Source organism: Eucalyptus grandis, chromosome 11 (genome assembly GCF_016545825.1).
Source record: "Eucalyptus grandis isolate ANBG69807.140 chromosome 11, ASM1654582v1, whole genome shotgun sequence".
NCBI classification, from domain to species: Eukaryota; Viridiplantae; Streptophyta; class Magnoliopsida; order Myrtales; family Myrtaceae; genus Eucalyptus; species Eucalyptus grandis.
In genome coordinates this window covers 4,471,449-4,498,530 of record NC_052622.1, presented here as the reverse complement: position 1 = coordinate 4,498,530, position 27,082 = coordinate 4,471,449, and the positions used below count along the sequence as shown (strand labels likewise).

Below are 27,082 nucleotides of genomic sequence, written 5' to 3'. Positions count from 1 at the left end.
GGTATTTTTTCTTTTTCTTTTCGCAATATTTTTTGAGGGGTTGGTTTCCTTTGTGATGTATGGACCTACCTACCGCGCAATTTGGGGGATAAAAAAAAAGCACGAGATTCTTATTAACCCATTAATAAAGCGAGATTAGCACCGTTCCACAATTAAATCATTCGATTATTTTAATAAAATTTTAAAAATGAAAATAGGTGAGGATCCATAAACAATGAGTTTATATCCCGAACACGATACACGAATTCTTCCCATTTTCGATAAGAGTTTCTTAAAGTTCGATGTGTCAATTTTTACTATCACTGCATCATGTTCATTGTTCCACGGGATTGACATGAATCACGACGATCTTCCATTGTAGAGCGATTGATAGTGATGGTTAGAACGAGTATATCAACTCCCGTTAACCAGAGTAGTTTGGGCACAAAATCGTTGACCAATGCAAACCAAACAAAAAACCAAAACCCACATGGCCTCCTCTCTCTCTCTCTCTCTCTCCTCCGCCCGCCGCATCCTCCTCCATCCTTTTTCTTCACGCTTTGTATATAAATTATATATATATATATATTTTTGAGAGCATCATTAAAGAGAATATATCGAGTCCCACTTTTCTTTCTTTATTTTGTCTTTTATATTGGCCCAACGTTTTTCCCCAATTTTTTTTGAAAAAAAAAACACCCATTCTCATCCAAGAATCACCCTTTTATCTGTCCATTGAATCACTTGTACAAAAAGAGAAGGATTTCATGCTAATTTAGGAACTCTTAACTTTACATGCATTATTGTAGGGCAGATAAACAGGCCGGTTTGGTATCACTTTGAATGTAGTCTTATTTACATATGAGGACCTCCTCGGTGCAAATATTCGTAAATAAAAAATCAAGCAAAGAGATCACGTTTGCCCCCAAAAAAGTAAAGCAAATAATATCTACAGTAAAATTCCCACATCCAAGTCAACTATTAAAATCGGATCCCGTGCGAGAGATTTGCACATGCCAAGTCAGCGGACGCTATAACGAGATTGGAGGTTTTTTGGGGCCAAAATGTCGCTACAAAAATGAGGAATTCTTCCTAATTTCTTGTGTGGATTTTTCTTCTTAATTTTATTGCCTTTTTTTATGATTTGCACAATTACAAAAGCTATCCATCTCCGATGCGTATTAAATAATGCAAGCACAATTGCCTTTTTGGGTCAGAATGATTTTTTTTTATTTTAAATCTTGCACCATACCTTACTCTAGCGAATTTATATTACATTCTTTTATTTGGTAGGATTTTACTTTCAATTTTTTTTCCCAGTGAATGAGTCACATATTTACCATTAAGTGGTTGATATAAAATTAAAAAAATCAATTACAAAGCTACTTACATACATACGTTATGAATCATCTCAATACGATGTTTACGTGGCGATCGAAACCAAAACACATTTGATTATGAATACCGATACATACACACATATATATATCTGCATGGTTTAGTCAATAGGGTTTTCTCAGTTTTAACTTCTGATGACTCGAGTCTCGTGCCATTAGTTATTAGCCGAACGTTCTACCATGGAACTCATAAATAAATGAGAAATCATATCTCATGGTGATTCGATTCCTATTATGTACAGAAGCTAAATTTGATTAGATCTCGTAGCTCTTCTTGTTCCTATATATATAATATACTTATATATTCTGTAATGTATATAGAGATGTGAAAATTACTCCACCAGCGAGACATACCGAATAATAATCCCCCCGACTTTCCATCCGGTCTCTTCTGCTGTTCCATTTTTTTTTTATTTTTTTCAAAGGTGTCATTTTTATTTTTCTTGACTGCGCATCGCTCCCTTCTTCCGAGGAAGGTCCACAAAAGGGCAGTCCCAGGCTGAACCGGACCATCCAAAGAGCACATCTCTCTCCCCTCCTCTCTCTCTCTCTCGCTGTGAAAAGGTTACCACCCTCTTCTTCAGAATTTTCCCAGCTCTCGTCTCTGAAATGCGCGATCATCACTGAGAGGAGGAATGGAGGCGCCCACGGAGGCGAGGCGGGAGCTGCGCGTCTGTGCGTTGGCGTTTGATCGGGTGGGGATATAATTTTAGACGAGGCAGGTGAGTGATTGCCGGGAGTGTTTTGTTTTTTATTTTTTTGGCTTTTTTTCCATCTGGGTGTGCTCAGATTTTCTCGTTGCATCAGTTTAGATAGTGAAAAGAGGAGAAAGGAGGAATTTTTGAGAATTTTTGCGGAGAATCTTGATAGAAAAAAGGAAAAAGCTCGCTCCTTTTGATCATGGCGGTACCTGAGAATGCTGGAGTGAAGATCGGGTCGTCGGCTCAAAATCCGGACGCGAGTGCCAGGCCGTCGGACTCGAAAGATTTCGACAGACCCAAACCCAGAAATGACGTCAGTGTTAAAGCCAGTGACGGCGTTTATGTTCCTAATGCGTTGACCGATGATCGAGTCGGCGCGAGGGATGTGTCCTTCGATGGCGAGAGTCTGGTGGGTCAGATGAGAAATGGGTCGGACGCCGAAGTCAAGAACCAGCAGATGGCTATCAAGGGTGTTGGATTTGCGAATGGGACTAATTTCGGATCGACTGTTGTAAAAGTGATGTTCAGAAGCTGGTGGAGATTCTGTCGAAGTTGAATCCTATGGCTGAGGAGTTTGTGCCTCCTTCGCTTGTTTATAACCATGGACACATGGGAGATGGAGGATTTCCTTTTGCTTACAATCTGGCAGTTCATGATGATGTGGCTAATGCTATTGGCTTTTCGCCGAAAAGGGTATGCATTATGGCCATCTACGGTTTATGTCAGCACATATTATTTTGCCCAATTCTTCGTTTGTGAAATGCTTTCGGTTGCTGAGTTAATACCCAAGAACTAGAAATGAGAAACGGTTCAAACCTGCAGACACGCTTTTCTTATGATTTGGTTAGTCCAAAGTTGGATGACCTCAATTTTCCAAAAGGCTCTTTATTTTATACCAGAAGTTTCTCTACCTTCTGCCTGCGCTTTGAATGAAATGCAGCTGAATGTCATTATTCTTCCTGCTGTGTTCCTTATGGTTGACAATTTTCGGTTTATTTCCAACCGTTCAATTTGGCTTCTGTGTCTGCTATTGCTTATCGTTGCATTATGGTGCTTCTTTTCCAGAGAAGGAATAACGGTAGCAATGGTCGGCGAAGGATGAACAATAGAACCAGCATGGCACAGCGTGAAGAGGTGATTAGGAGGACTGTGTATGTCTCCGACATAGATCAACAGGTAAGGAGACCAAGTCTGTTGGTCGTCTTCTGGTTTGTATCCTTTTTGCATTCAATGCTGCTTGGTATTTGGATAGTTTTCCTTTGGTTTGATAATTGTCATCTGATAATTATTTCTCACCTTTAGGTTACTGAAGAACAACTTGCTGCCCTCTTTAATAGTTGTGGACAGGTAAGACTTTTCTGTATTATTATTCAAATTTGATCTATTTGTGGTGGATTACGCTTATTAAAGTTTTTCCTTTCTTTTGGAAGGTTGTTGATTGCCGTGTATGTGGCGATCCTAATTCCTGTCTTCGTTTTGCTTTTATAGAGTTTACTGATGAAGGTAAACATAATCGCGATAAAAGCTTTTTGTCTATGTATGACTTATTTTTTAACCATTTGATGCGAGTTAAATTGACGCTTGCAGAAGGCGCACAGTCTGCCTTGAATTTGGCTGGAATGATGCTTGGTTTCTATCCAGTCAGGGTGATGCCTTCAAAAACTGCAATTGCACCTGTGAACCCAACATTTTTGCCAAGGGTGGGGATTTTATACATTTTTTCTTTTCCAAAAATGATGCTTGTCCGTTACTAGTCTTAGAACAGGCAAGAGGAATAATATGTTTCTTGACATTGTTAATCTAAGTCGTTTCTGAGCTGTTAACCTTTCTCTATGTTTCTCAGTCTGATGATGAACGTGAGATGTGCTCACGAACTGTTTACTGCACAAATATTGACAAGAAGGTAGTCAAGGATTTCCACATATTTGTGATTCTGATGGAGATTTTCACACTGGCTTCTTATCTACTCATGCACATTTTTCAGGTTACTCATGGAGAGGTCAAGCTCTTCTTTGAATTATCGTGTGGAGATGTATGATTCATTCACTGAGCAAATTTCAGTGCCAAGAACTGTGAAGTTTTTGGCTATTTGGATCAAATCTGATGAGATATGATTACCTTTTCTAGGTTCGGCGCCTGAGGCTTCTTGGAGACTACCACCATTCTACCCGCATTGCTTTTGTTGAGTTTATGATGGTATTGCTCTTTGATCTTTTTTTCAGTTCCTGAGCTTATTTTTGACATTTTCAGTGTCATACCAAACTGGTTCCTTCATAATATGTGAAAGTTGTTATTTGCCAACATTGTCCATGTTTATACTGTTTTTGTTATCTTGCAATATTGGACCTTGTTGGTCAATGTCCTGAATTTCTCTTAAGTTTTAAGAAAGAAAACCAGAATTTTCCAAAAAGAAATTTAAGATGAAGAAAACAAACAGAAATGAGGCTGGGTAGCTCAAGAGGGCCAAGACACAAATAGAATATGCAATATGTTGGCTGCTTCGGCACAGATGTCTTTACTCTGGGACTTTACCTGCTCATCCCATTCATCCTGTTTTGCTGTCCCCTCTTATCTCAAGTAGTTTGTACTGTTCTCTTATCTAATGCTTTATCAAGGCCAAAAAAAAAAAAAAAAATCATAGGTTGGAGGTGTGCATGCAAATGAAATAGCATGTTTCCTCAGTGGAAAGAAGGTTGAATATCTCCTTCATCAATGGAGGCTGATGAGGGAGACAAAGTGAGTGTCTGTATGAACAGGAAAATTAGTAAATAGATATATGGCAAGAATTGTGAGTCTCCTGATTTATCTATTCCACACAGAATGTCCCATTTACTCCCATGCCCTCGTACGGGTACAATTTTCTGGTGAAAACCTTGTTTCCATCCCTCTCAGTAGTTCATAATACTTTTTCTCATCAATTCCATGATTTCCACCAATTTCATATGAGGAAGCCTTAATGTAATGTGTGGTCCATTGAAAGAGCATAATCTATCCATCAAAGATGGGTGGAATTCTTTTTGTAGCTACAGTTTGTCAGGTTCTCCATCTGAAGCTAAACATATATCTGGACCTTATTAGAATATGGTGAGCCACACAATGGAGTATCCATTCCATCAGGAATAGTCCTGGAATGGAATGGCTATTCTGTTTATCCTGCCATGCCATAAGGGAATGATATTGTCTAAGTTGATATGCTAAGGTCTAATATGGTGTGGTTTTTAAACTAAATTAGAACAGTGTGCTTTGTAGCATATGATCAGCCAAATATATACATCACTGTGCGATTAGCGATGTGCCTTGAGACTCTTGGGAGTTACAACAATGAATAATAAATTATGTATGCTCAAGAAATTTCCAGTTAGGGTATATTAAAGAGCTGCCCACTCTGCTCTTTGATAAATCTCCATTGTTTTTCTCAGAAAAAGCTTTAAAAAATTGAAGTACTATAGCTTTTTATTGGTCTAATGCAGCATTGATCTTTTCTTTTTTCTTTGGGAGAAATATCTGTTAAACATGTTATTATTATAGCTATATCCTCTCTATCTCTGGACTTCATCTTTGTATGGCCCTATACTTTTAGCATGCATTTATTAAAGAGTGCTTCAGGCACTTGTTACACATCCAAATAAAGAGAGTTTGTCATTTCCAAAACAATCTTCTTCTCATGTTATGGACAACCAGTACATTGAAAATGTACATATTTCTTTATTAGCTATGGTGAACAAGTGCCACAGGAGCATTTGTTAAATAACTTTTTTAAGCATACATTAGAATTTTGCAATAGTTTTTATGCTCCGTTGGCACTTTGTCGTGTTATGTTGCATTGTGCTGATATTGTAGTTACGCAGGTGTTTAGCTTCAATGTGCTGTGATGATTGATAAGATCTGCTTTGCTTAAGATTTGGACTGAAATAATTTGTCGAAAGAAATGCCTTTTTGTATACAGGCTGCTTTTAGCTGCTTCGGTTTGCGCCTGATTCTACTTCTAAAAATTTGCCAAACGCTTGATTAGAGCAGCTGCGGTTTGTTGAGAGTATAAATAGCTGTCATAAGGCAATAGAAACTGATACTCACTCCATAGGTCAACCTTTCTTTACAAAACAAGGATGACGAATTAATAAATATCAACAATGATCTCTGTTATCTGCAAATTTCTTATTTCTGGTTTACTTGAATTTGCGCAACCATAATGTTTGTCAAGATTGGATTTGTCTCATTGTCATAGTTACCAAATAGATTTACTTTGTTGTTGTTGTTGTGTGGGGCCTATTGTGTTGGAAGAGCTAGCTCTGAAGTGACTGGGTGATAGTTCAGGAAATCTTACCATAAACTACGCTAAGAAAGGAACAAGATTGTCCTCAATCGGTGTTAGAAACTGGGAGAGCATGTTTGACAATCCTTTCTGTGGGAAGTACTTGGTCTAGATGCTGAATTCATAGTGTAGCAGGTTTCATGTTTCTATAAATAATAAAGTGTCTGTCATGATGGCAGGAATTGAGGCCCTATGGCATTCTTCAAGTATCTCACTTGAGTGTTGGTATCCTTCTATGTAGAGATAGAAGAGAATAGAAGAGAACATTTTTTTTATTGGGAACTACTGCTTAGGTCTGTGTTTGGGCCCTCTAGTTAAACAGATAAATTCCTTGTTGGTCCACATTGGAAAAGTACCTGGCTGGTTTATGCATTAATGATGACAGTGGACTAACTTCTAAAGGATAAAAAAGCCCAATAGGCTGTAGGTGCTTGCGCCAACTACTTTCCTACATGCTTGCTCAGTCCTTCAATGTTCTTTAGCTGTATGTTCTTCTGCAAGTCTTTCTTTGAATTTCCACTTTCACTCAGTGTCATTCTGATCTTATCACATCAACCTATGTATTTACAAGTCTCTGCTGTTTTTTTTTTTTTTGGAAGCTGCTTCATCCTATGTCTGGTGCCCATGATTTCATATTATATGGAGTTCCTATGACAAGATGTGTGAAATGTGTCTTGAAAGAATTGTTGCCTATGTGCTATGATTATTGACGAGGCAGGCGCCTGCCATCCAAAAATTATCGAGCTGTCTTATCGGTTGTCTACAAAGTCGCCTTCTTCCTTTGAAAATGTCTTAAATATCTGAAAATTTATGTTCCCTCCAAAATGCTTATGGTTCAAACATGCGAGAAAGTCTAGTTCAACAAAGTTCTCTTTGGAAAAATGGCTTATCCACTTGGTTTATGTTATCGTGAAGAAAAGCATTGGAGTCAATTGTGATTGAATGAATCTGAATATTCTGAAGAGAGTTAGTTGGATCCTTTGTATGCATATATCACTTGTTGTGAAAAATCGAAATTCATATCTCTCTCTCTCTCTCTCTCGCCTTGGCATGCTTGAAACATTCGGGACGTACTTCTGGCGTCACATTGTGCACTTGAGATAATTGTTTGTTTGCAACATTGGAGTCAGATCATAATCTGTAAACCATCTTTTACTTTCTCAATTGCAGGCAGAAAGTGCGATTGCTGCTCTTAGCTGCAGTGGTGCGGTTCTTGGATCATTACCCATAAGGTCTCTCTCTCTCTCTCTCTCTCTCTCTCTCTCTCTCTCTCTCTCTCTCTCGCTCTCTCGCGCGCAATACTCATACAAGTTCTGAACCAAGATGCAATTCGTGTTTGCAGGGTGAGCCCATCAAAGACACCAGTCAGGCCACGCGCACTGCCTCGCTCTCCGGTGCATTGAGTTTGCTCTGTGCCCATCGTTTGGGCACTTGCCGCTTCACAAATATATATATGTACACATGAACAGAGCCAGAGCAATCACATGGCACTAGCGTAGTACATATATAATGCTCATGTCCTTAAGGTGTCCGACATGTAGATTCCGCACCTTGCTGCCGGCCTTAGAACTTTTATTTCACTGAGCTCGGAGAGCTGAGAACAAACTTTCGAATTTTATGTTTGCTCTAGTGATCCAAGATTTCCCCTTCGAAACGCTGTCACTGGTCTAATTTTTCACGAGTTAAGATTCCTGAACAGAATGTCATTCTTTGGCATTGGGTTCTTGTTGCAGCTTGTGTTGCAATGTCTTCTAATCCTTGGCTCTTTCCAGAGAACTATGATAACTTAATGATTACTCTCCTGACTTGCTCATCCTTAATACGTAAAGGGGAAGAAATGTTTATGCTCAGGACACATTTGCCACCCGCTTTTTTGAAGGGGTACGCTATATCAACATCGATCTATAGCATCAGCTTCTCTAGCTGTAGATTACCATATATTTCAGTAGCCAAAAAAAATCTGTGAGTGGCTCGATTTGGTTCTTGAAGGTGGGCAAGGGAAACCCGTAGGCTTCAGTTTCGTGCTTAATAATGGCGTCAGGAATGGAAATGGAGGGTGCGCATCTCGCTGAAAGCGGTTCGATGTTTGGTCATGGTGGAGCCCCTGCACGAGCATCAACCGACAAACATGCATTGTCGCATCACTGTCACATCACCGTCCTACTCAGAAGCGAATGAAAAATATCTCCATCGCCAGTCCCACTCTCTCTCTTTGCTAAAATTCGACGTCATGCGGACGCAACTCTGTGGACCGCCTTGTCCTTGCTAAAATAAAGATCTATTTTGTTAGCCCTTTTTTTCAGAGAATCGAGAGGTTTGAAGTACAATGAATTTCGTTCCCTTTTTCTTTGGTAGCTTCTCTGAATTTGTGACAATGGCTTCATTGATAACTAGGTTCTTTTTTTTTCTTTTTTTTTGGTCGAAGATCTGCAAGGAAAACTTGTATTATAGCCACGGCACTAGATGTGTATGTAGAGAAAGCTCCAGGAACGGATCACCTGATCCTAGAACATCCTTAAGGTGAACCTAAACCAACCAGAATCTGTTATATCTACTTCACCTCGGTGGCGCACAAAGGAAACAAAAGGCCAAGTGGCGAGTAGCTCCAAATGGTTTAGGACAGTCTTTTCTCCTTGCAAATATTGAGCTGTTGAATAATTTGATGGGATTTCGAACATTATTTGATGGGATGGCCGATTACCAACCATCATTTGCTGTCTATATTATTATACAAAGTAAACCGTCCCCCCTTTAAGGAGCCTATGTCGCTTTGTCTTTTCAAAATGTCTTTTTAACAACTCGCACTATCTTACTTTTTCATTATATATCTAATATAGAGAAACTTCCCAATTATTAATATTTTGGACAAGTTTATCAATTTCAATCTTTCGGATCATGAATGGTGTGAAATAGTTATGTTCAAATCAAATATTCCGTAGTAGACATGGAGACATCGGTAATGCTCAGAGAGGGTCGCTAGTATTAGCCGCCTCTTTCCGCCTTTTTGTTAGTTAAAAGCAAGTTTATAAAAAGATTTCAAATCTCAAAATATGTTGATCATTTAATATATAATTATTCATTTCCTTTGTAAATTGTGTATTCATATTATTATTTAACGAGTCAAATATTCATTTGGTTTAATCTTTCGAGTGTCAATTTTTTGCATACAGGCAACACCTCTGCACGTTTACTGTTTTTTTTTGGTCGGTGCACGTTTACTATTTACTAAATAGAAAAACCTTCTAAAAAATTATTATATACCACTTTGGCAGGCATGGGCACTAGTCATCAGCAGGCCCACCTTCAACAAAGCACCTCAGCAAGTAAAGCTTACTCCTGGGAAAGAGTCCATATCTTCATCATAAATTGATAATATTCAATTTAAATAAAGGGAAGGTGATGATTATGGTCAAGATATTCCACAAAAATGGAGCCTCTGCGATTCATGGAGAATATCGGCAATCTTCTCGATGGCCACTTGGACATCTTTTGTGAAGATTTTTCCTCCTCTCTGCCCCAAAAGGACGATCTTTATAAGGTTAAAGTTAAGCTTGGTCTACACCATTTATGCTGGGCCATGTGTGTACAGTCAAAAAGTGTTGGAGACAATAAAAAAGAGCAGACTCTACTTGACATAGGGGACACCTAAGGGGCTAAATAAGAGCAGTGTCCCAATGCATCATCACCTTCCACTAACCCACCGCCTCTCTTTTTGCATGCGTATGGACGGTAACTTCTTCCTCTTCTAGACAAAAGAATCTTAGTCTGTACGTATATTTAAATGTCTCCCCTACCTTAAACATTTTTCTAATTCATTTGTCTCAGGAAATGTAGCTTTCTCAACTCCATCTTCTCAGCACTCACCACTAATATAATGCCCATGTACTAGCTCTCGGAAGGCCTTTGTTTAGATGTTCCTCATTCTCTCTGGAATCTTGTCTTTCACAAGAACCTCTGCTTTCATAGACAATGCCGAGAAACTGTCTGGTTTAGAAGATACGCTTGCTACTTTTCATCTTTGTGTGATCTTAAGAAACAAGAGATGGGTAACTCTGTTGCTCTTTCTAGAGGAAACTGTGTTTCTTGCATCAGTATCTCCGCAAGACAGCAGGGTAAATTCTTGCAGATTGTGAAGCTTGATGGGAAGATAATAAAGCTCACCGCGCCGGTTCTAGTTAAAGATTTATCGAGAAACTTGGGAGGCTCGGGGATCGGCCTTTCGAAGGGAGATTCGAAGCGGCTTCTGCCAAATCACATGCTGAATCTGGGGAAGGTTTATTATGTTCTTCCTGCTGATGCTGCTGCTACTGCTACAATGAGCCCAGAGAGAGGTCCATCTACAGCTAGCCAGTCAGAACAGAGCGACGGTGTGAAAAAGAGGATAAAGATAGTCATCACAAAGCAACAGCTGCAACAGCTTTTGTCAAAGAGTCTTTCTGTTGAGGAGGTTTTGGCAGGATCCGAGAAAGGAACTTCCCAGGGCCGTGGTCTCGATTCTCCTGGAAACTGGAGGCCTCGGCTTGATTCTATCCCCGAAGGTAATGATTGATGTCAGCGCTTTATTTTGGTTTCTGCCATTGCTACTTGTAACATAATTAGTACAGAACAGGCAGATAGTTGTTCACATGTGTGAGATTTCTAAACAGAACTACAGTCGATACACCGAAGATCCATACTGTTACCCTATTTTTAAGCCCGACGCTCTTCCATGTCAAGCAGAAATGTATCTATCATGAATTTCATGTCTAGCAGAGTCACCCTCGGTGTATCACCATGTGCGGTGTTCCTATTAGATAGTGACTTCATTATTTGGTGTCCATATCAGTGAGCTTGAAATGTTTTTCCACAGCTAAAAAGGAGACGGAATCGTGAGTTGCAAAAACATGGTTCCTGGATTGTCCTCCATATGTTGTTAAAACCAAGTAGATCTTGAAAAATAACCCTCAAAGAGCCTAGTAATTTTCTGGTGGTGATTCAACAGCGAAAGGCATAAGAGTTTCTTCATAAACATGCTATATGAGAGGAGCATAAAATTAGATATTATTCAGCTGCGCAAGCTTTGTACTAGAGGTTTATTCAAGCGTAGGGTTCAATATCTTAATCAGCCTTTGGCTGAAACTTAGCGCGGATTACTTCTAAATTATATTCTCCAGAAAGTTGAAGGTGATATAGAATATGGCCATTAGGAGAAAAGGGTAAAAGTCGGGTTAGGGAACGGTTCATGAGTCTAGGAATGCTCTATGTAACCACTAATCATACTAAGAACCAGTCCGTTCGATGAAAACCGTGTCCAGAGTTGCAGTCAGCTTCTAGAAGAGCAGAAAAGGAAAGATTCGAGCACAAACCAGAAGAGACAAGGCAGCTCTCCCTTGAGCTAACGGGGATCTCAAGCTCAAAAGATTCCCTCACCTTGCTTGAAGGAGAGATCCCACCTATTAACTGCATAACTACCTTAGATTACATGCGGTTTGGAATTCATTTTAAGGAATAAGAAAAGTCCAATATTCCATTCGGGCAGAAACATAGATGTCAAGGATAGATTTTTTTTTATTTTTTAAATTTCATTCTCGACATATCTTAGATATATTAATATCTGAGAATTTATCCGTCTTCCGTCTTCCATGGAGGGGCCGGATAAACAATTTTCCACAATGGTGATTCGGTAACGCTGTCAATGATTTTGCAAGGAATAAGCATATAAGATGCGACCGCCCTCATCACGGTAGGTGACAAATTGATCAATTATGATGAAGATTGAATAGTTGATTCAGCGTGCTCAAATCACATGACCGGAGATTAGTACCTTGAAAATGCCTCGGTTCCAAGAAAACAAGAGGGGATGGCAGGAATAAGCAGACGGCTTCCTTTATTTCACACTTACGAGGTATTAGATACAAAACCAAAAAGAGTTCATACATACATCAGGCCTGAAGACAAAATAGCCTTCACTAAGAGTTCATGGCAAGCCCCCTGCAGAGTTACTTACATCCCTCAGTGGCACTTCACTGCACTTGTACATCGACGACATTGTGCTGCACTTTCATCTTCGGGATGGTAACATAAAGAACGCCGTTCTTGAGCTCTGCCTTAATCTTGTCCTTCTCACAGTTATTGGGTAGCTGGAGGCGGGTGTTGTAGGAGCCGAAGCTCTGGCCCGACCACACATCCTTCTCACCTTCTTCCTTCTTCTGCTCTCCCCTGATGACCAGTATATCATCTTCTATGGACACCTTAACGTCCTCCTTGGCAAGTCCGGGCATGTCGAACCGCATCCTGATCTCATGCTCGTCGTCATGGATGTCCCATGGGGCCCGTACTTCTCCAACTGCCCTGTTCCTGCTGCCAGGAAGTGTCATGCCATCCTCGAACAACCGATCCATTGTGTCCAACATTTGACGCATAGTCCTCATCGGCGAGAGCGGGTCCAGTAAGCCTGCAATTGAAGCCAATTAGTACTTTCTGTGGTTTCTAATTCATCATGACAAAACTCCACACAAAGGACCACATGAACTTCTACGAGGCACAGCTTTAGCAATATGCAGCCATCCAAGTAAATTCTTAACAGACAGCATAATTTAGATAATTATACCAGTCCATCCAAAATCTAAACCGGGGCAACAATTTCCCCACAGAAAATATTCAACCACTTTTGGTTTTGATTTAGAGATTAGTTAACGAAATCCATATTGCAAAGTTCATCACGTATGCAGCAACGCGTTTAAGAGGGAAAAGACCTACACTTGGAACAATCCATGGCTGATTTTTACAATCTTACTGTAAAGATAAAACAAAGTTGACGAGGCAAATTGGGAAGAACATTTCATTGGTGCAGGTAAAGAACCCTCTTTTATCATCGAATGAACCTAAAATCGATTGAAGGTTTGAAAGGAAAACATCCCATCACCACAGACTCCCCAAATGAAGACGCTATCAAAGATTCATGAAGGAAGTCAATGAACCTGAGCTTCCCACACATTGAAGCTTCCGCAATCGGCGCACGCACATAAGTCTACCAACGCTCGTTTCAGTGCACTCCAGAGCAAGGAAAAAAAAAAAACTTACTGCGGTGATTAAGCACAGAGGATCAAGGTGCTTACCGAAGGGCGAGACGTCAACCGCCAAGCGCCGCGGCCTCCTCTCGACGGACGTCCCCTGCCCCTGGCTCACCTGCACGTCCACCGCCGAGTCCTTCCTGTCGCCCTCCCGGGCTCTCACCACCGACAGCCCCGACGGCTTGCCGCCGCCGGTCCTCCGCGGGAACGCGACGGAGCACGGCGCCATCGGGGCCCGCGCCGACCGAGGGGCCGCGCCGGCCACCAGGGGCGAAGGCGAAGATACCAATGCCGAAGCCATTCGTCCGACGAGCAGCACAAAGAGCAGTAGCAGAAGACGCGGGAACGGAGGTTCTCGGGTTCGTTCTCGGGTTCGTTCTCTTTCGTTCTGTGTAGGAAGCTGCTGCCGAAAGTGGGAATTACGGGGGGATATATTTATAGAGAGAGGAGAGAAAGATGGTGAAGGAGCGAGAGGTTTCTGGAGCCATGGAGAAGGCGGGAGAAGGAGGAGGATGATGATGATGATGAAGAAGCTCGCTGTCAAATCCTCACGCGCGCGCGCTGTGCGACAATGGCGATCGAGATCTCTCTTGCTCCTTCCGGAGAGCTCCATCCCCGTCCCATCCGCTTCCAGCGACGAATGGATTCTCGTCGCGTTTGCATGTTTATCCGTCACTTTCTTATCTTTCATTCGTATTTTCAAGTGAGTCACTGGGATTTTTGCTGTTTTCAGATATGGACCCGCATTTTAGCTGGGGTCTCTGCTAGGGGTGTGATCGGTTCCAAGGTCAATTGGTCCTACGACAAGAACAGGTGGTCCAGTCTAATAGAATCGATCAATTTTTTTTTTTTTCACTAATTACTGCTATATATTGTGAAAAATTTTGAAAAAAAAAAAAGCTGGGTTTTTTGAAGAAATATAGAAAAATATATATGTAATTGATCTAGTTTGGTTTGGTCTAATTCAGATGGTTCTTAATTCGAGAGGTCTGTTTTGTACACTCCTACTTTCTTCATATTAATCCTGCTTATTTTGAAGTCTAGATGGGAAGAAAATGACCCTGCTTATTTTGAAGTCTAGATGGGAAGAAAATGACTCTTCGACGATATACATCGATCGTCTTTTTAGACGCACTAGCCATTTTGAATTTGTCAACTAGCGATTATCTTTGAGATTACGAGCAATGTTATTTTAGGGCAATGGAATTGTGATGAAAATTATTTATGCCGATCGATGAGGGATGAATGCATCTAAAAAATGTAATTTTACGATTTACATCGCCATTGAACACGCCAGATGGTCTCAGAAACGGCTGAGGCGCAGGAGAAAAAAAGGCTGAGTCAAGTTTGCTAGATGTGGGTGTGAATTACTATTTTATGTCTCCCCCTTCACTGATAACTCTTGGCAAAAATTTTGTGACATGCATCTTTCCCACTTTGTTCCTGTAAAGAGATTAGTCTGGTGCCTAAGATCACTGAATTACAATTTGAAATGAGCTATGTGGGAGCGTTAAGCCGCACATAGGCTGTCGAATTAAAACCGGAGACGGGTAGATAATCGCACCTGGGACTTATTAAAAGAGACATCAGTTTCAGTCTATCAGAAAACTCACTTCGGAACACAAAGAATGTAGCCAACCCACAATGGTCGAGACAAAAAATTTAAGTGCAGAACTTGAAGAACGAAGGAGCAAACTTTATGATTGCTGCAAATAGAAAAAGGCAGCATGATTAAGTGCAACTGAAAATTGATCGCACGACGACAACACTATGACCAAACCAAAAATCAGACGATCTTCTTGCAAGAAACAACTGTCAATTGATCTCAGTAGGGCTGGATTGATTGCTGTTATTCTCTTTTTTCCTTTTATAGGGGCTAAAATTTCAGAAAAACTGGAAAGAAACTGCCTAGTGAGAACATAGCAAAACAAAAATAATGACGGCAGCACATCAACAACAAGAAGATGACTCAGGGATCTACTCAGCTGCTTCCGCATGATCAGAAACATTGGCTTGCTTCAACTTCTCCAGATCGGAAATTCGTCTATCCAGCGAGGCATGAAGCCCTTTCATCTGCAAGTGAAAATGAAAAGAATCACCAGTGAGAAAAGCACACACCTGCTATTGCAACCTATAATCATCACACGATAGGCTGGCTTCAACATCAGTTGTATCTACCAACTTCCCCAGGATTAACAATGTCCAGCAGTAGAAAGAGTATAAGAGAATCTCCTTAACACAGACCATGCAATGCCTCAATATAATTGATGCTTATAAGCTAAGGAGAGAGCAACTCTTTACGTATGTATGTCTTTACACTTAATCTAACTATCTGAGCAATCCAACACAAATTCTTCAAACATGTCCGAATAATGCCCATCCATGCAAGTTAGCACAATATATGCATGTGATAGAACAACCATGATGATCCTCAAAGAGATTAACTCCAGAGAGAAACACCTCCAGGATCTATACTTCCACTGTATTCTCATCATATGCATGGTAGGTTCAGCTTGATAGTCTCTCTCTAAGCAACTGGATATCATCTAGCTAATAACAACACTAGTGAAAAGGTAGCAAGGAAATAAGTTTGGAAAGAGCCTGCACAAGGATACCAAGATAGATCACTAAACTCAAATATTTTCTTGTAGCTCATCAGAATTTCCAGTTCCCTGTAAATTAGATCATCCTACTTCCACCACCCATGAAGTCACTCATAAGCACCGGAAAACATCAGCAATTTCTGGTTTGTAATTAAGGTCAAAAGAAGAACCATGTGGAAAACAAATTACGGTTTACGTTTATGCAGAGGGCTCGATTCATTTCGATGAGGGAACGGCAAATAGTAAGCTCTGACAATTTCCATTCTAAATGGGGAGAGGTCTAGGAAATAAGAAGGATTTGATCATTAGTCCCTACTCGTAGTTCAGAATCAAGAAAAACCACTTTTGCATATAGGCTCAAAATGTAGATAAAGGGGAAACAATGCATGTTTAAGGAATCACACAAGCAATTCAAAGCTCACCACATAAATCTCAGTAATTCATTTTTTAAAGAGATAACGGTGTCAGTTGCTTCAGCAATGATCTCGTTTTCACGCTCAGGCAACAACGAGACAATCCCAATCGACAGCCGAAACCGAATTCTTCTCACACTCAAGCCTCTTAATCCCGATTGTTCGCAGCACATTCACAGGGAGAACTTGAGACAACACACATTATTCCTCGTAGCTGCCACCACTACTCGCATCCAAACCCAAACAACAAAACCCAGATTCCCAAGCAACCCAAGAATGGCGGCAAACTAGTCACGGGTCCTCGAGCTCACGAAAATCGGGACGAATCAACAAGGATCATCCCCATCTCTTCTCAATTCCAGGTCCACATCGTCTCCACCGGACCCCCTCGAACCCATCAAGTCCAATGCGAGGCGACGTGCAAAGGGTTCCATCGCAAAACGTCGAATTCCCAGAAGGGACTCTAAATTCCAAAAGCTCTCGGAATCGGTCTTTTCCAACGACCGGGCGACCCACGAACGTGATGAATCCGACTCCAAAGAAATCAACGCAGCGAAATGCACACAACGGTACGGAATGGCGTAGAGAACGATCGATTGTAATGCGGAGAACATGGATCGAACCCTAGAAAAGCGGGGATGGATTACCTGGTGGGAGACGGATTCTTGAGCGACCTTGTAGTCGTTGTGGAGGATGTAGAGGCCGATGAACGACGCCGTCGCGGCTCCGGCGAAGAACGACGCCATTCTCACCCGCAATACGTACCCCATTCTTTCCTCCTCCTCTCTTTCTCCCTCTCTCTTTCTCTGTAGCGTTGTTTCGCTTCCGATTTCGTGCTTCCTCTGGCTTTCGTCGCTGCTCTTTGCCCGCAAAACGACGTCGCCCTTGAAGGCAAGGTTTGCCTTTTCTTTTTCGATAATGGGCTCAGGGCCCATTTGGTTCAAGGGCAAAATGGCTTTGCAATTCTCCAAGTATTTTTGAATGAATAGGCATTTTGTAAAGATAAGTGTATTTGAAGACTCATCTTTTGTGTATATTTTGCAAAGCAATTTTAAGGTGACGTCGCGTGGCCTTGGGCAACGCGGCGTGAGGTCGAGCAACCTAGGTGACGCCGCCTGAGGTCGTAGCTAAGAGCCGCCTACTAGCTGAGCTTCGCAGTGGAGCAGCAAGTCCAAGGAAGAAGACGATAAACAGTATTTTTCGAGGGCAAAAGGGAAAAACATGATTATTAGTAAGGGCTATATTGAAAATAATTTTTTTTTATTAAATCTCATACCAGCATTCTGCTTTGAGCTTTCAACATTCCAAATGTTAATATTTGACAAATGGAGACTCAAAAATGTGAACCTAACACAAAATATTTTCCCCCAAAGTCCCTTGGGAAAGCCAAACCAAACGGGGCTTTAAAAATATAATGCTATTTTTCGGTCATTTGAATACACCTAATTTCATTTGTACTGACTTTTAATTGTAGCGATGTTGAGTTAGATGGTTTTAAAAAACTTTCCATTTGTACCGGGGGTTGTTGCTATAGTGCTACTTGATCTCACCGTCTTATTATCGAGAAAGAGGAAAGTCACGTTTTCTTCTATATTAGATCATGATTAGTGAGCAAGTGGGTATAATATTTTATAATCAGTACAAGTTTAGTTGTTGCGCTAATTATAATGCGCAATAGATCATAACGATTGTCAATTAGGCACGCGCTTAATAATTGATGCTACTTTAATCGTAAAATTGATTATGAACGCAATTAGCTTTATTATATATAAACCACACCATATGTAATAAATTTCAATTGAATGTCGATTGCACCAAACAAACGTCACAAAAGCGATTATGTACCCAAAGTAGCAGTCGTCAAATCTCTTACTCTTCTTTCACCCTTTTTTTTTTTTTTGTCGAAAGAAAGACGCATATATTCATAATAAAGGATAAGTGCAGCCAATACATCCAGCAGCTAAAGCATTGGACCAGAGCAGCTCAATCAAAATAGAGGGCGGCGAAGTGGCCCAATCTTGAGGAAGGAACCCATTTTTATGGGCTTTTGTGGCCCAATCCGCAACAACGTTGACTTCCCTTTTGCAGTGCGTAACCCATTTAATATCTTCAATAATCTTTTTTTTTTCATAAATATCTTCGATAATCTAAACTATCGAAATATCTTGTGAGTTATCACGTTACGAGGCATGTTCCGTGATTGACAAAGAAAAGGGAAATCATCTTAATTTGGATCATCCGGTTTTCAACTATCCTACCCCCTATTCCACCCTCTAATAGCAAATCTCTCTCTCTTTTGGCCACCGCCGCGGCAGCTGTATGAAGCTATGAAACTCCCAATTAGGCAATCCTTATCTCTATTGTGCTTCAATTTTCAATAATCTTTCTCGCTTCGGGCTTGTTATCGGTTAAGTTATCCTCATAATAACATTAAACCACTAACACTAATGCTGGCAATATGTTTCAAGATATTCTTGGCGTTGATTATGAGACCTAACGCTAATTAGCAACCTAAAAGGATAAACACCTTCTTCCCATCTTACTAACTCCTGCTTGAATTTTCAACAAGTCCCCATTTTTTAAAAAGATAATTTTACGAATAGTCATTAAACTTTGGTCTAATATGTAAAATCATCCCTCAATGCTTAATTTACTTAATTTGGTCCTCCGAATTTTTAATACATATCCAATTTAGTTATGGATTACATGAAAGTCCCATAACTTTTGGTACGTAGTCCTTGAGTTTCATGTAGTACAAGGATTAGATTGAACATATACTTAAAATTTTAGGATCGGATTAAACAAAATAAAAATTTGGGAGCGATATTACATATTAAGCTAAAGTTCGGAAAATCATTCGTGTCATTTCCTCCTATTTAAACATAAAATAATACCAATGACGTCTCATTTTCAGTGTATAGTTCCTCAAAACATCCAAATCGCCCGTCAAAGAGAGGCAAACCGAGCGGTGGATTGGCTAGCTAAAACCCACCAAACCAAAACCCTCCCTCTAAATTGGGTGACTTTCCCTCCCCTTTCCCTTATGGAAATTTTATATTCAGAATCTTATCTATTGTTATCTTGTAATTCTCGTTTATCTTTACGAAATGCAACGTCTATCTTCGACAAAAAAAAAAAAAAAAAAAGAAAGTGTTTTGAATTAGCTTCTATCTTCTCAAGATGTCAAAAGCCCGGTCTACGCTCGCTCGCACTAAGCGCGGTCAAACCTATTTATATATTTATTTACTAAAACGCAATTACAGGACCAATTCATATGAACATCCTAGGATCATTGCCATACCGAAAAAGAAGAAAAAGGAAAATCCTCAAAACCAAGTCGAACGTTCTTTTTCTCATTCTGTATTTCTTTTTAATGTTTTGTGAAGTCACAGCAATTAAAAAAATTATAAATGGTTGGACCAAAATGAGCAAAAGTCAAAGAAAACGGGTTTTTATTTTAATAGGCACCGTCCTCTTTTTAATAATGCAAAAGGCACTCTAGCGTAGACCAAATCCCGGTTGACAGATAACTCCGACAATAAAAAAGAGTGAGGTCTATTTGCTTTAGCATAATTATTTTGTGCCTTCACTGAAAACTTTCGAAAAATAGATACAAGTTTTTTTTTTTTTTTTTACATCATCCATATAAAAGATACATGCTACTAAAAGGGAGTACGAGAATTTGCCAAAAAAGAAAAATGAGCACGAGAATTGGATAGCTTGTATGATTTAGAAATTATGAGACCGGTTGATTCCCGATTTAGAAAATGAAACCATCCAATTCAATTCAGAATCTGATAAATTATTCTTGAGCGTTATAAATGCGCGCGAGCCATTGTATCGTTAGTTGCGACGGGGTCCCACCCGAAAATGCACATGATCTAAGGCCGCATCGATGCATGCGAGTCGGGGTCGGGTGGGAATCCGAGAGACTCGTGTCTAGAAACCGGGCTTGGTCTTTGGAGCCGCCGGCTCTTGTTTTCAAAGGGCAGTAGGGGGGGTTGGGTGACCTACCACGAACCTCCGCTCCTCCTCCTCCGTTGGCCATCCGAGCCCCGACCGTCCAAAACGCGCGGACGACAAGGCGGGCCAAAAATCAAAGCCGCGATGCGTTCGATGGGAAAGTCCACAAAAGACTAAACAAATCGCCGCCGATGCTCCGAAACGACCAGTCACGGTCCGTCGTTTCGTTACGATGCCTGCCTTTTTTTTCTTTTGGTTTTTTTATTTTATTTATTTTATTTTTTTTTTTTTTTTATGGGAACGGGCGCGAGCAATTATGAAATTAACGAAACCAACCCCTCCTTCCCCCTTTTGAATATAAACGCGTTTTCTCGGCTCCAGTTTATCCCCTGATTCACGGCTCATCCTAGAGACCTCCGCAGCGTTGAATATCCCGCGGCCGGTGCGGCGTTGACCGGCCGTTCCGTCGGTCCGATCCCCAATCGACGGCTGTGATCCGCGCGTCAGTGTGATGCTGGCCGTGACGCGAGCCGCAGGGGACGACTCCCTCACGCTTCTCTACGGTGTCTTTCTCCTCCTTTAATCAACCGGATTTCAACTGCCTTTTCATCGCTCCGTCGTCGCTACTTCGTCTCTCTCTCTCTCTCTCTCTCTAGCTCGCTCTCCTTCTGCGTCATTTCGTCTTTGGGGGGGAGTTCGCCGGAGAGGTCCCGGCGTCCCGATCTTTTGACCACCGGCGGCGATCGCCGACGAGCTGCCGCATTCCGGCGATGGGCCACTGCTGCAGCAAGCAGAGCACCGTCGCGACCGCCAACTACGCCGCCTCCCGGCCCGATGAGCAGCCGAAGCCGCCGCCGTCTCCGCTCCCGGCCGCGTCGCCAGCGCGATCCGGGGTGGTCGGCGGCGGCGGGGTCGGCGGCGGCGGGGAGGTGAGCTCCCTCTCGGGGAGCCCGTTCCCGAGCCCGCTGCCCGCCGGGGTGGCGGCGTCCCCGTCGCCGGCGAGGACGCCGCTGAGGAAGTTCCGGTGGCCGCTCCCGCCTCCGTCGCCGGCGAGGCCGATCATGTCGTTGATCGCGAAGCGGCGGGGCCGAGGGGCGCCTAAGGAGGGGCCGATAGCGGAGGAGCAGGCGGTGGACGGAGAGGGGGAGCCGCCGCTGGATAAGAGCTTTGGATACGCGAAGAACTTCTGCGCGAGGTTCGAGCTCGGGAAGGAGGTGGGGCGGGGGCATTTTGGTCATACGTGCTGGGCTAAGGGAAAGAAAGGAGAGCTCAAGGGTCAGAATGTGGCCGTGAAGATCATTTCAAAAGCTAAGGTGTGTGGTATGTGTTACTGCTATTGACAGTTTACAACTCAGCGGCCTTTCTCTGTTGTTGCTGTTGTTTGAATCTAGCTGTAAGGTGAATCGATTGTCGACCTGTTCTGTTGTTCGGGGAAATTATGATCGTCTAGTTAAGAGAGAATTCTCTGATCAGTTCAGCAGGAATTCGTAAGCAGCATAGGGTACACTTAAATTGAATATGAGTTTGAACAGACGTGCTTGGGCAGGACCTCAAAACATGCAGTATTTCATGACTACAATGTGGGAGCTGCGTAACCCCAGATTCAACTTTCATGGCCATGGCATGGCTCATAGAAGTTTGCGTACTTTTGGTAGCCGACATGTTATGATTTTAAAACTAGAAATACAAGGGGGTCGCTCTTAATTATGTTATTTGGTCCAGCTTGTAGAACAGGAGGCAAACCAAAGTGACTGAAGTGCTTTTGGTTAGCACTTGGTCAGCAGGAAGAGGGCAAGTCGGCGATGCCTGGGGATGACAATTGACGAATGAATGATCTGAGGTTTATTGAGCTTGCTTGTTAGAGAAACAGAAGCAGCGAAGTATCTCTAGAATTGTTGGTTTGATATTTTGAACTCGAGAGCATTGCGAGGTGAAGGTTTCCTGAAAGTGTGGGGATATTCATCAGTTTCAGGATCTAATGAACTGATTCTTGGACTTGATTAACTCGTTCTTGTTAACCCTAATTTACCAAGTTGTCTAAATCTCAAAACAGATTGAAGAGGTTTGGATGTACTGCATCAGTGCGAGAAAGATGAGCATGGATGCTAAAAAATAGAGCTGATCACTTAGGCTAAGGATTTAATTTATGTTAAACAAGAAGTAACGAATGTAGTAGTTAGAAACCAAAACCCGTTACTGAAAGATTGAGGTGTTGTAAATATGTTCTTGGTCGATTGTACCTGCCTTTTCACAGAGCATACATAAATGTAGATACTTGGTCAAGATGAAGGGGACAATATATATAGTTGCTGCATGTACGACCAGGACACTAGACACTAGAGCAAGAAAATTGTTCCTGATATAAGATACCTGTGCTGAAATTTCATGATTGGGTGGTTGTTGGGCCTGTGCCGAAATTTCATAAGCGGGTGGTTGTTGGACTGTTTTAATTCGAATACTCCTCTATTGAAATTGTGTTTTTATTTAATCTGGATTTTCAGACTCAATTAAAGTTGAATGAGTGGACCACAATTCTCACCTCCCTCCCCCGACCCCGCCCCAATCCCTATTGCACAGCATTTTAACTTGAGCACTGATGGAAACTGGATGAGTGGTTTTTGGCAGATGACATCAGCGATATCAATTGAAGATGTTCGTCGGGAGGTGAAAATATTAAAGGGATTAGCAGGACACAAGCACCTCATTAGATTTCATGATGCATTTGAAGACAACAACAATGTCTACATAGTCATGGAGTACGTGCATCTCTGTTTCAATCGTCAGCTTTAATAGCTATGTCATGGGAATCGTGGATTTAGCATTGTTCAAACTTCCTTTATTTTTGTCTCTTTCTGCATGTGGGTTCCCAGAGTCCGAAAGCTAATGAATGTGAGCTATGTTATGTAACTAGACTTGCAGAAATATACTGACAAGCTGCTATAGGCCGGATTCTTCCAATTTGTGGGAATTTGTATTCTAAAGTATGGATTTATGTTTTCTGTCAGATTGTGTGAAGGTGGTGAACTACTTGACCGTATTTTGTCCAGGTAAAAACGATGACCATTTGAGTTGCCACTGATTTTTCTTTCAAGGCTTTGAAGTTTATTTTCTAGACTTGTGGTTTTTCATTTGTTGCTACTCTCATTACAGAGGTGGTAGATACAGAGAGGGGGAAGCTAAGGATATAGTGATTCAAATTCTGAGTGTAGTTGCTTATTTTCATCTTCAAGGCGTTGTGCATCGTGATCTAAAACCAGAGGTTTGCTGCTATAGATGTCTTGAATTTATCATATGTTACTCTTGCATGTAAGACTTTCAAAGTAGGATATTCACATTGTGTATGCTGCTCTTTCATTTATGTTAATCGGAACGTCATCATCTTCCAACCATTCTTTTTCTCTCTTGACTTCATGGCAGAATTTCCTATTCTCCACAAGAGACGAGGATGCGCCAATGAAGATAATTGATTTCGGCCTCTCTGATTTTATTGGGCCAGGTAACTGTTGGATTTTTCAGGGAGATGTTTATGGGTTTGTGGTCATTTTGTTGGAAAAGGTACAATACATAAGCCACTGGAATTCATATTCCTTGTAAATGTATGACAGATTTGGTGTCTTACCAGTCACAGTACTTTCAGTCTTGGTCATCTCCTATGTATGATCCTGGTGGCATGGACTGAATTTCTAGAAGTTGTCAACCAAGTTTGGCTTAAGATGCTTTCAGTTGGCACTATGTCATCCTATAATTGAGTCTTTCATAGCCCCTCAGCAATTGACATCTTACATACCGCAGCTTGATTCCCCTTTTGCATGTGTTTTCCAAAATGGTCCTCTTTACCAGCTATACCGGTAACTGAAAACGATTGTAAAGTTCAGTTTCCTTCAGCCCTTGGATGAATAATTGACTTTGGCACAGTTCATTTGGCTGATCAATTGTTGAAATCATGCAGTAGAACAGAAAAAAGATCCAATATTATTTGGCTGTTTTCTTTTTCCTTTTGGTGTGAGTGTGATTCTTTCGTCTCTGTCCTTGAGCTCAACAAATTGAAATTTCATGCACTCACAGGTCAACGTCTCAGTGATGTTGTTGGCAGTGCATACTACGTTGCACCAGAAGTTCTCCATAGATCATATAGCCTTGAAGCGGACATGTGGAGTATTGGGGTCATAACATACATATTGCTATGTGGAAGCAGACCATTTTGGGCTCGGACTGAATCTGGAATTTTTCGCTCTGTTCTTAGAGCAGATCCTAACTTCCATGATTCACCTTGGCCTACGGTATCAGCTGAGGCTAGAGATTTTGTGAAAAGGCTTCTGAACAAGGATTATAGAAAAAGAATGACTGCTGCCCAGGCTCTAAGTAAGTTTTTTTATGGACAGGGCAGGAACTCTTGTAAAGTTAGCCATTTTAAAATTAGTTGTCTAACGATAGTGATTCTGTCCAAGGATGATATTCATGCATTTGCTTAGCTAAATCGCTGGAATTTGCTACATTTTCAGCTCACCCATGGATACGAGATGAAAAACATGCTGTGCCTTTGGATATTTCAATCTACAAGTTAGTTAAATACTATGTTCGTGCCACCCCATTCAAACGGTCTGCACTAAAGGTAATCTTTCTTCATCTTGTTAACCATACTGCTTTCTGGAAGAAGTTATTCTGCTCCTTTGACTTAAAATAACTACGTAATATATGGAAAACACAAACACTGAAAGAAGTTCTGTAGCATCCTATTCACATGGGCAGGCTAATAGTACGAGGCCTACTCTTGTAGTGGGTGGAAAAATGTCACTTCACCTCTATACTGGAGTAATCTGACTTTAGGTTGTGCATTCTAATTTGGTTATGTGAATTAACTTTAGGGATATTGCTTTTGTTTTAAAATATGCAGGCTCTCTCGAAAGCGTTAACGGAGGATGAACTTGTGTATCTCAGGGCCCAGTATAATCTATTGGAACCAAAGAATGGATATGTTTCTCTCGATAACTTTAAAGTGGTGGGTGATGCATTACCTTTACAGATTTTTTGGCAATTTGTATCTGGCTGTGTTTGGAAAATACAAATCTATATATGTCATCGATGCCATTTAGTATTATTTTGACCTTCTGACTGGCACAAGATCAGTTTTTGTCACTGTTCTTGATGATTCATCTTTTTATGTACCTGTAATCTGGGTCTGCTTTGGCTGCAATTGATTTCTGAAGGAAAATGCAGGCTTTGATGAAAAATTTGACCGAGGCAATGAAGGAGTCAAGGGTTCCTGAAATTTTAGATGCGGTAAGATTCTTTTGTTCCAAACGTCTGAAGCAATTCAATTCTCCTCAGTGATCCATGATGATGAGATTTACATCCATGCCCCATTCTTTTGTATATTCAGATTACTTATATCGTATATTTAAGCTGCATAATTATCCATGCTAACTTCCATTTTACACAATTTAAGATGGAAGCGCTCTCACATAAGAAAATGGGCTTCGAAGAGTTTTGTGCTGCGGCAATCAGTCCACATCAGCTAGAGGGTCGTGAAGACTGGGACCAGATTGCAAATACTGCCTTTGAGTATTTTGAACAAGAAGGAAACCGGGTCATTTCCCTCGATGAGTTGTCAAGTGTATGTGCATCGGTAGCTTTGGAAATCATCTCTTGCTTACCTAGAAATTGGATTGACAAATTCACGTATGTTTTACCTCACGCAGGAGGTGAATCTGGATCCCAGAGCTCAGTCTCTCCTCGATAACTGCATCAGAAGTACTGACGGAAAACTCAGCTTTCTTGGATACACCAAGTTCTTACATGGTGTGACACTTCGAAACACTAGCTTGAGACCGAGATAGCATGTAAGTGTATTGAATTTGCTTACAAATCTTTGATTTGAAGTGTATAGCCTTTTCAATTCGAGAGGTGAAGTACACTCCGATTGGCAAATCTTGAGGCGTGCAATCGCGTGAGATTGGTTGGTAGATAAAGGGTATGATGCTTTTGTGACCGCCGATTTGTTGAAATGTATTGTCTCTGTTCTTCAAATCCTCGAGGCCATGGATGGCGAAGTTGAAACGGCTCCGAGTCCCGAAACGCCATGGTTCTTTGTAATGGAGGGGAAAATGGTCTGAATTCTTTATAATTATAGGATGATTGTCGTAACTTTTTGAAGCTCCTTCCCAATCTGTACTTGCACATTCGTTTACCATGTTTTGTGGTCCGACGTAAAAGGATAATTGAGCTTGGTACGAAGGCATAGGGAGTACGTTTTTAGAACATAGGATGTCTCTTTCGTGGAAAATGAATAATTTGGTAAACACTTTCCTAAAGATGATCACTTGTATCATTTGACATTATGAGTTAATGAAAATATTTCTATTATCAACAATTATTTATGTCTAAACAATTTTTTTGTAGACAATGAAAATATCTCTTATTTATTTTTATGAGTGATATAAGGGATCACATTTTAATTTTTTTTTATCGAATCATTTAGTTTTCGTTTGACAAATCCATTTCTTTCATCAAATAGCTTTTAGGTGAAAAGTGTTAAAAAAATTCTAAACTTTTTGCATTTGTACCAATTTAGTTATAAATATTTTTTGTGTCAATTTAATCCTAAACATTTTTATTTGGTACAAATTCAATTCTTTTCGGCTAATTTTAGTAGAATTTTTCTA

General features: G+C 41.0%; 5 protein-coding genes across 6 annotated transcripts; 3 read left to right on the top strand and 2 right to left on the bottom strand.

Annotated features, from left to right (window-relative positions):
* Positions 1-1,837: 1,837 nt before the first annotated feature.
* On the top strand, positions 1,838-8,185 carry LOC104424550 (polyadenylate-binding protein-interacting protein 11). Its single transcript, XM_010037009.3, has 11 exons — positions 1,838-2,098; positions 2,184-2,770; positions 3,143-3,253; positions 3,380-3,424; positions 3,508-3,580; positions 3,665-3,777; positions 3,921-3,980; positions 4,062-4,109; positions 4,205-4,273; positions 7,560-7,621; positions 7,732-8,185. The coding sequence occupies exons 2-11, from the start codon at positions 2,639-2,641 to the stop codon at positions 7,790-7,792; spliced, it is 774 nt and encodes a 257-aa protein (XP_010035311.2). The 5' UTR covers positions 1,838-2,098; positions 2,184-2,638; the 3' UTR covers positions 7,793-8,185.
* Positions 8,186-9,963: 1,778 nt separating this feature from the next.
* LOC104424549 lies at positions 9,964-11,237 on the top strand. Its single transcript, XM_018864756.2, has 2 exons — positions 9,964-10,118; positions 10,215-11,237. The coding sequence occupies exon 2, from the start codon at positions 10,432-10,434 to the stop codon at positions 10,936-10,938; it is 507 nt and encodes a 168-aa protein (XP_018720301.2). The 5' UTR covers positions 9,964-10,118; positions 10,215-10,431; the 3' UTR covers positions 10,939-11,237.
* Positions 11,238-12,229: 992 nt separating this feature from the next.
* LOC104424548 (small heat shock protein, chloroplastic) lies at positions 12,230-13,848 on the bottom strand. The gene is made up of 2 exons (XM_010037006.3): positions 13,487-13,848; positions 12,230-12,822 (listed from the first exon to the last, which is right to left on the bottom strand). Exons 1-2 carry the CDS (start codon positions 13,740-13,742, stop codon positions 12,392-12,394), a joined length of 687 nt encoding a protein of 228 aa, XP_010035308.2. The 5' UTR covers positions 13,743-13,848; the 3' UTR covers positions 12,230-12,391.
* Positions 13,849-15,116: 1,268 nt separating this feature from the next.
* On the bottom strand, positions 15,117-17,320 carry LOC120289411. Its single transcript, XM_039304268.1, has 2 exons — positions 17,105-17,320; positions 15,117-15,514 (listed from the first exon to the last, which is right to left on the bottom strand). Exons 1-2 carry the CDS (start codon positions 17,225-17,227, stop codon positions 15,419-15,421), a joined length of 219 nt encoding a protein of 72 aa, XP_039160202.1. The 5' UTR covers positions 17,228-17,320; the 3' UTR covers positions 15,117-15,418.
* Positions 17,321-20,808: 3,488 nt separating this feature from the next.
* LOC104424545 (CDPK-related kinase 3) lies at positions 20,809-26,585 on the top strand. Of its 2 annotated transcripts, none has more exons than XM_010037003.3 (11): positions 20,809-21,733; positions 23,046-23,176; positions 23,426-23,467; positions 23,571-23,679; positions 23,838-23,916; positions 24,486-24,782; positions 24,923-25,032; positions 25,315-25,419; positions 25,638-25,700; positions 25,867-26,034; positions 26,120-26,585. In XM_010037003.3, the coding sequence occupies exons 1-11, from the start codon at positions 21,191-21,193 to the stop codon at positions 26,255-26,257; spliced, it is 1,785 nt and encodes a 594-aa protein (XP_010035305.2). In that variant the 5' UTR covers positions 20,809-21,190; the 3' UTR covers positions 26,258-26,585. The 2 variants fall into 2 exon arrangements, with proteins under 2 accessions (XP_010035305.2, XP_039161471.1); XM_039305537.1 differs by having other exon boundaries at positions 21,609-21,740.
* Positions 26,586-27,082: the final 497 nt, after the last annotated feature.

Excerpts from the sequence above, each read along its gene's own strand:
- LOC104424550 (XM_010037009.3), top strand. The coding sequence starts at position 2,639 with ATGGCTGAGGAGTTTGTGCCTCCTTCGCTTGTTTATAACCATGGACAC. Across the intron at positions 4,110-4,204 it reads TTGAATTATCGTGTGGAGAT|GTTCGGCGCCTGAGGCTTCT; the intron begins GTATGATTCATT and ends TACCTTTTCTAG. Across the intron at positions 7,622-7,731 it reads CTTGGATCATTACCCATAAG|GGTGAGCCCATCAAAGACAC; the intron begins GTCTCTCTCTCT and ends TCGTGTTTGCAG.
- LOC104424549 (XM_018864756.2), top strand. The coding sequence starts at position 10,432 with ATGGGTAACTCTGTTGCTCTTTCTAGAGGAAACTGTGTTTCTTGCATC.
- LOC104424548 (XM_010037006.3), bottom strand. The coding sequence starts at position 13,742 with ATGGCTTCGGCATTGGTATCTTCGCCTTCGCCCCTGGTGGCCGGCGCG. Across the intron at positions 12,823-13,486 it reads GGTTGACGTCTCGCCCTTCG|GCTTACTGGACCCGCTCTCG; the intron begins GTAAGCACCTTG and ends CTTCAATTGCAG.
- LOC120289411 (XM_039304268.1), bottom strand. The coding sequence starts at position 17,227 with ATGGGGTACGTATTGCGGGTGAGAATGGCGTCGTTCTTCGCCGGAGCC. Across the intron at positions 15,515-17,104 it reads AAGAATCCGTCTCCCACCAG|ATGAAAGGGCTTCATGCCTC; the intron begins GTAATCCATCCC and ends TTTCACTTGCAG.
- LOC104424545 (XM_010037003.3), top strand. The coding sequence starts at position 21,191 with ATGGGCCACTGCTGCAGCAAGCAGAGCACCGTCGCGACCGCCAACTAC. Across the intron at positions 24,783-24,922 it reads GACTGCTGCCCAGGCTCTAA|CTCACCCATGGATACGAGAT; the intron begins GTAAGTTTTTTT and ends CTACATTTTCAG. Across the intron at positions 25,420-25,637 it reads CTCTCGATAACTTTAAAGTG|GCTTTGATGAAAAATTTGAC; the intron begins GTGGGTGATGCA and ends AGGAAAATGCAG.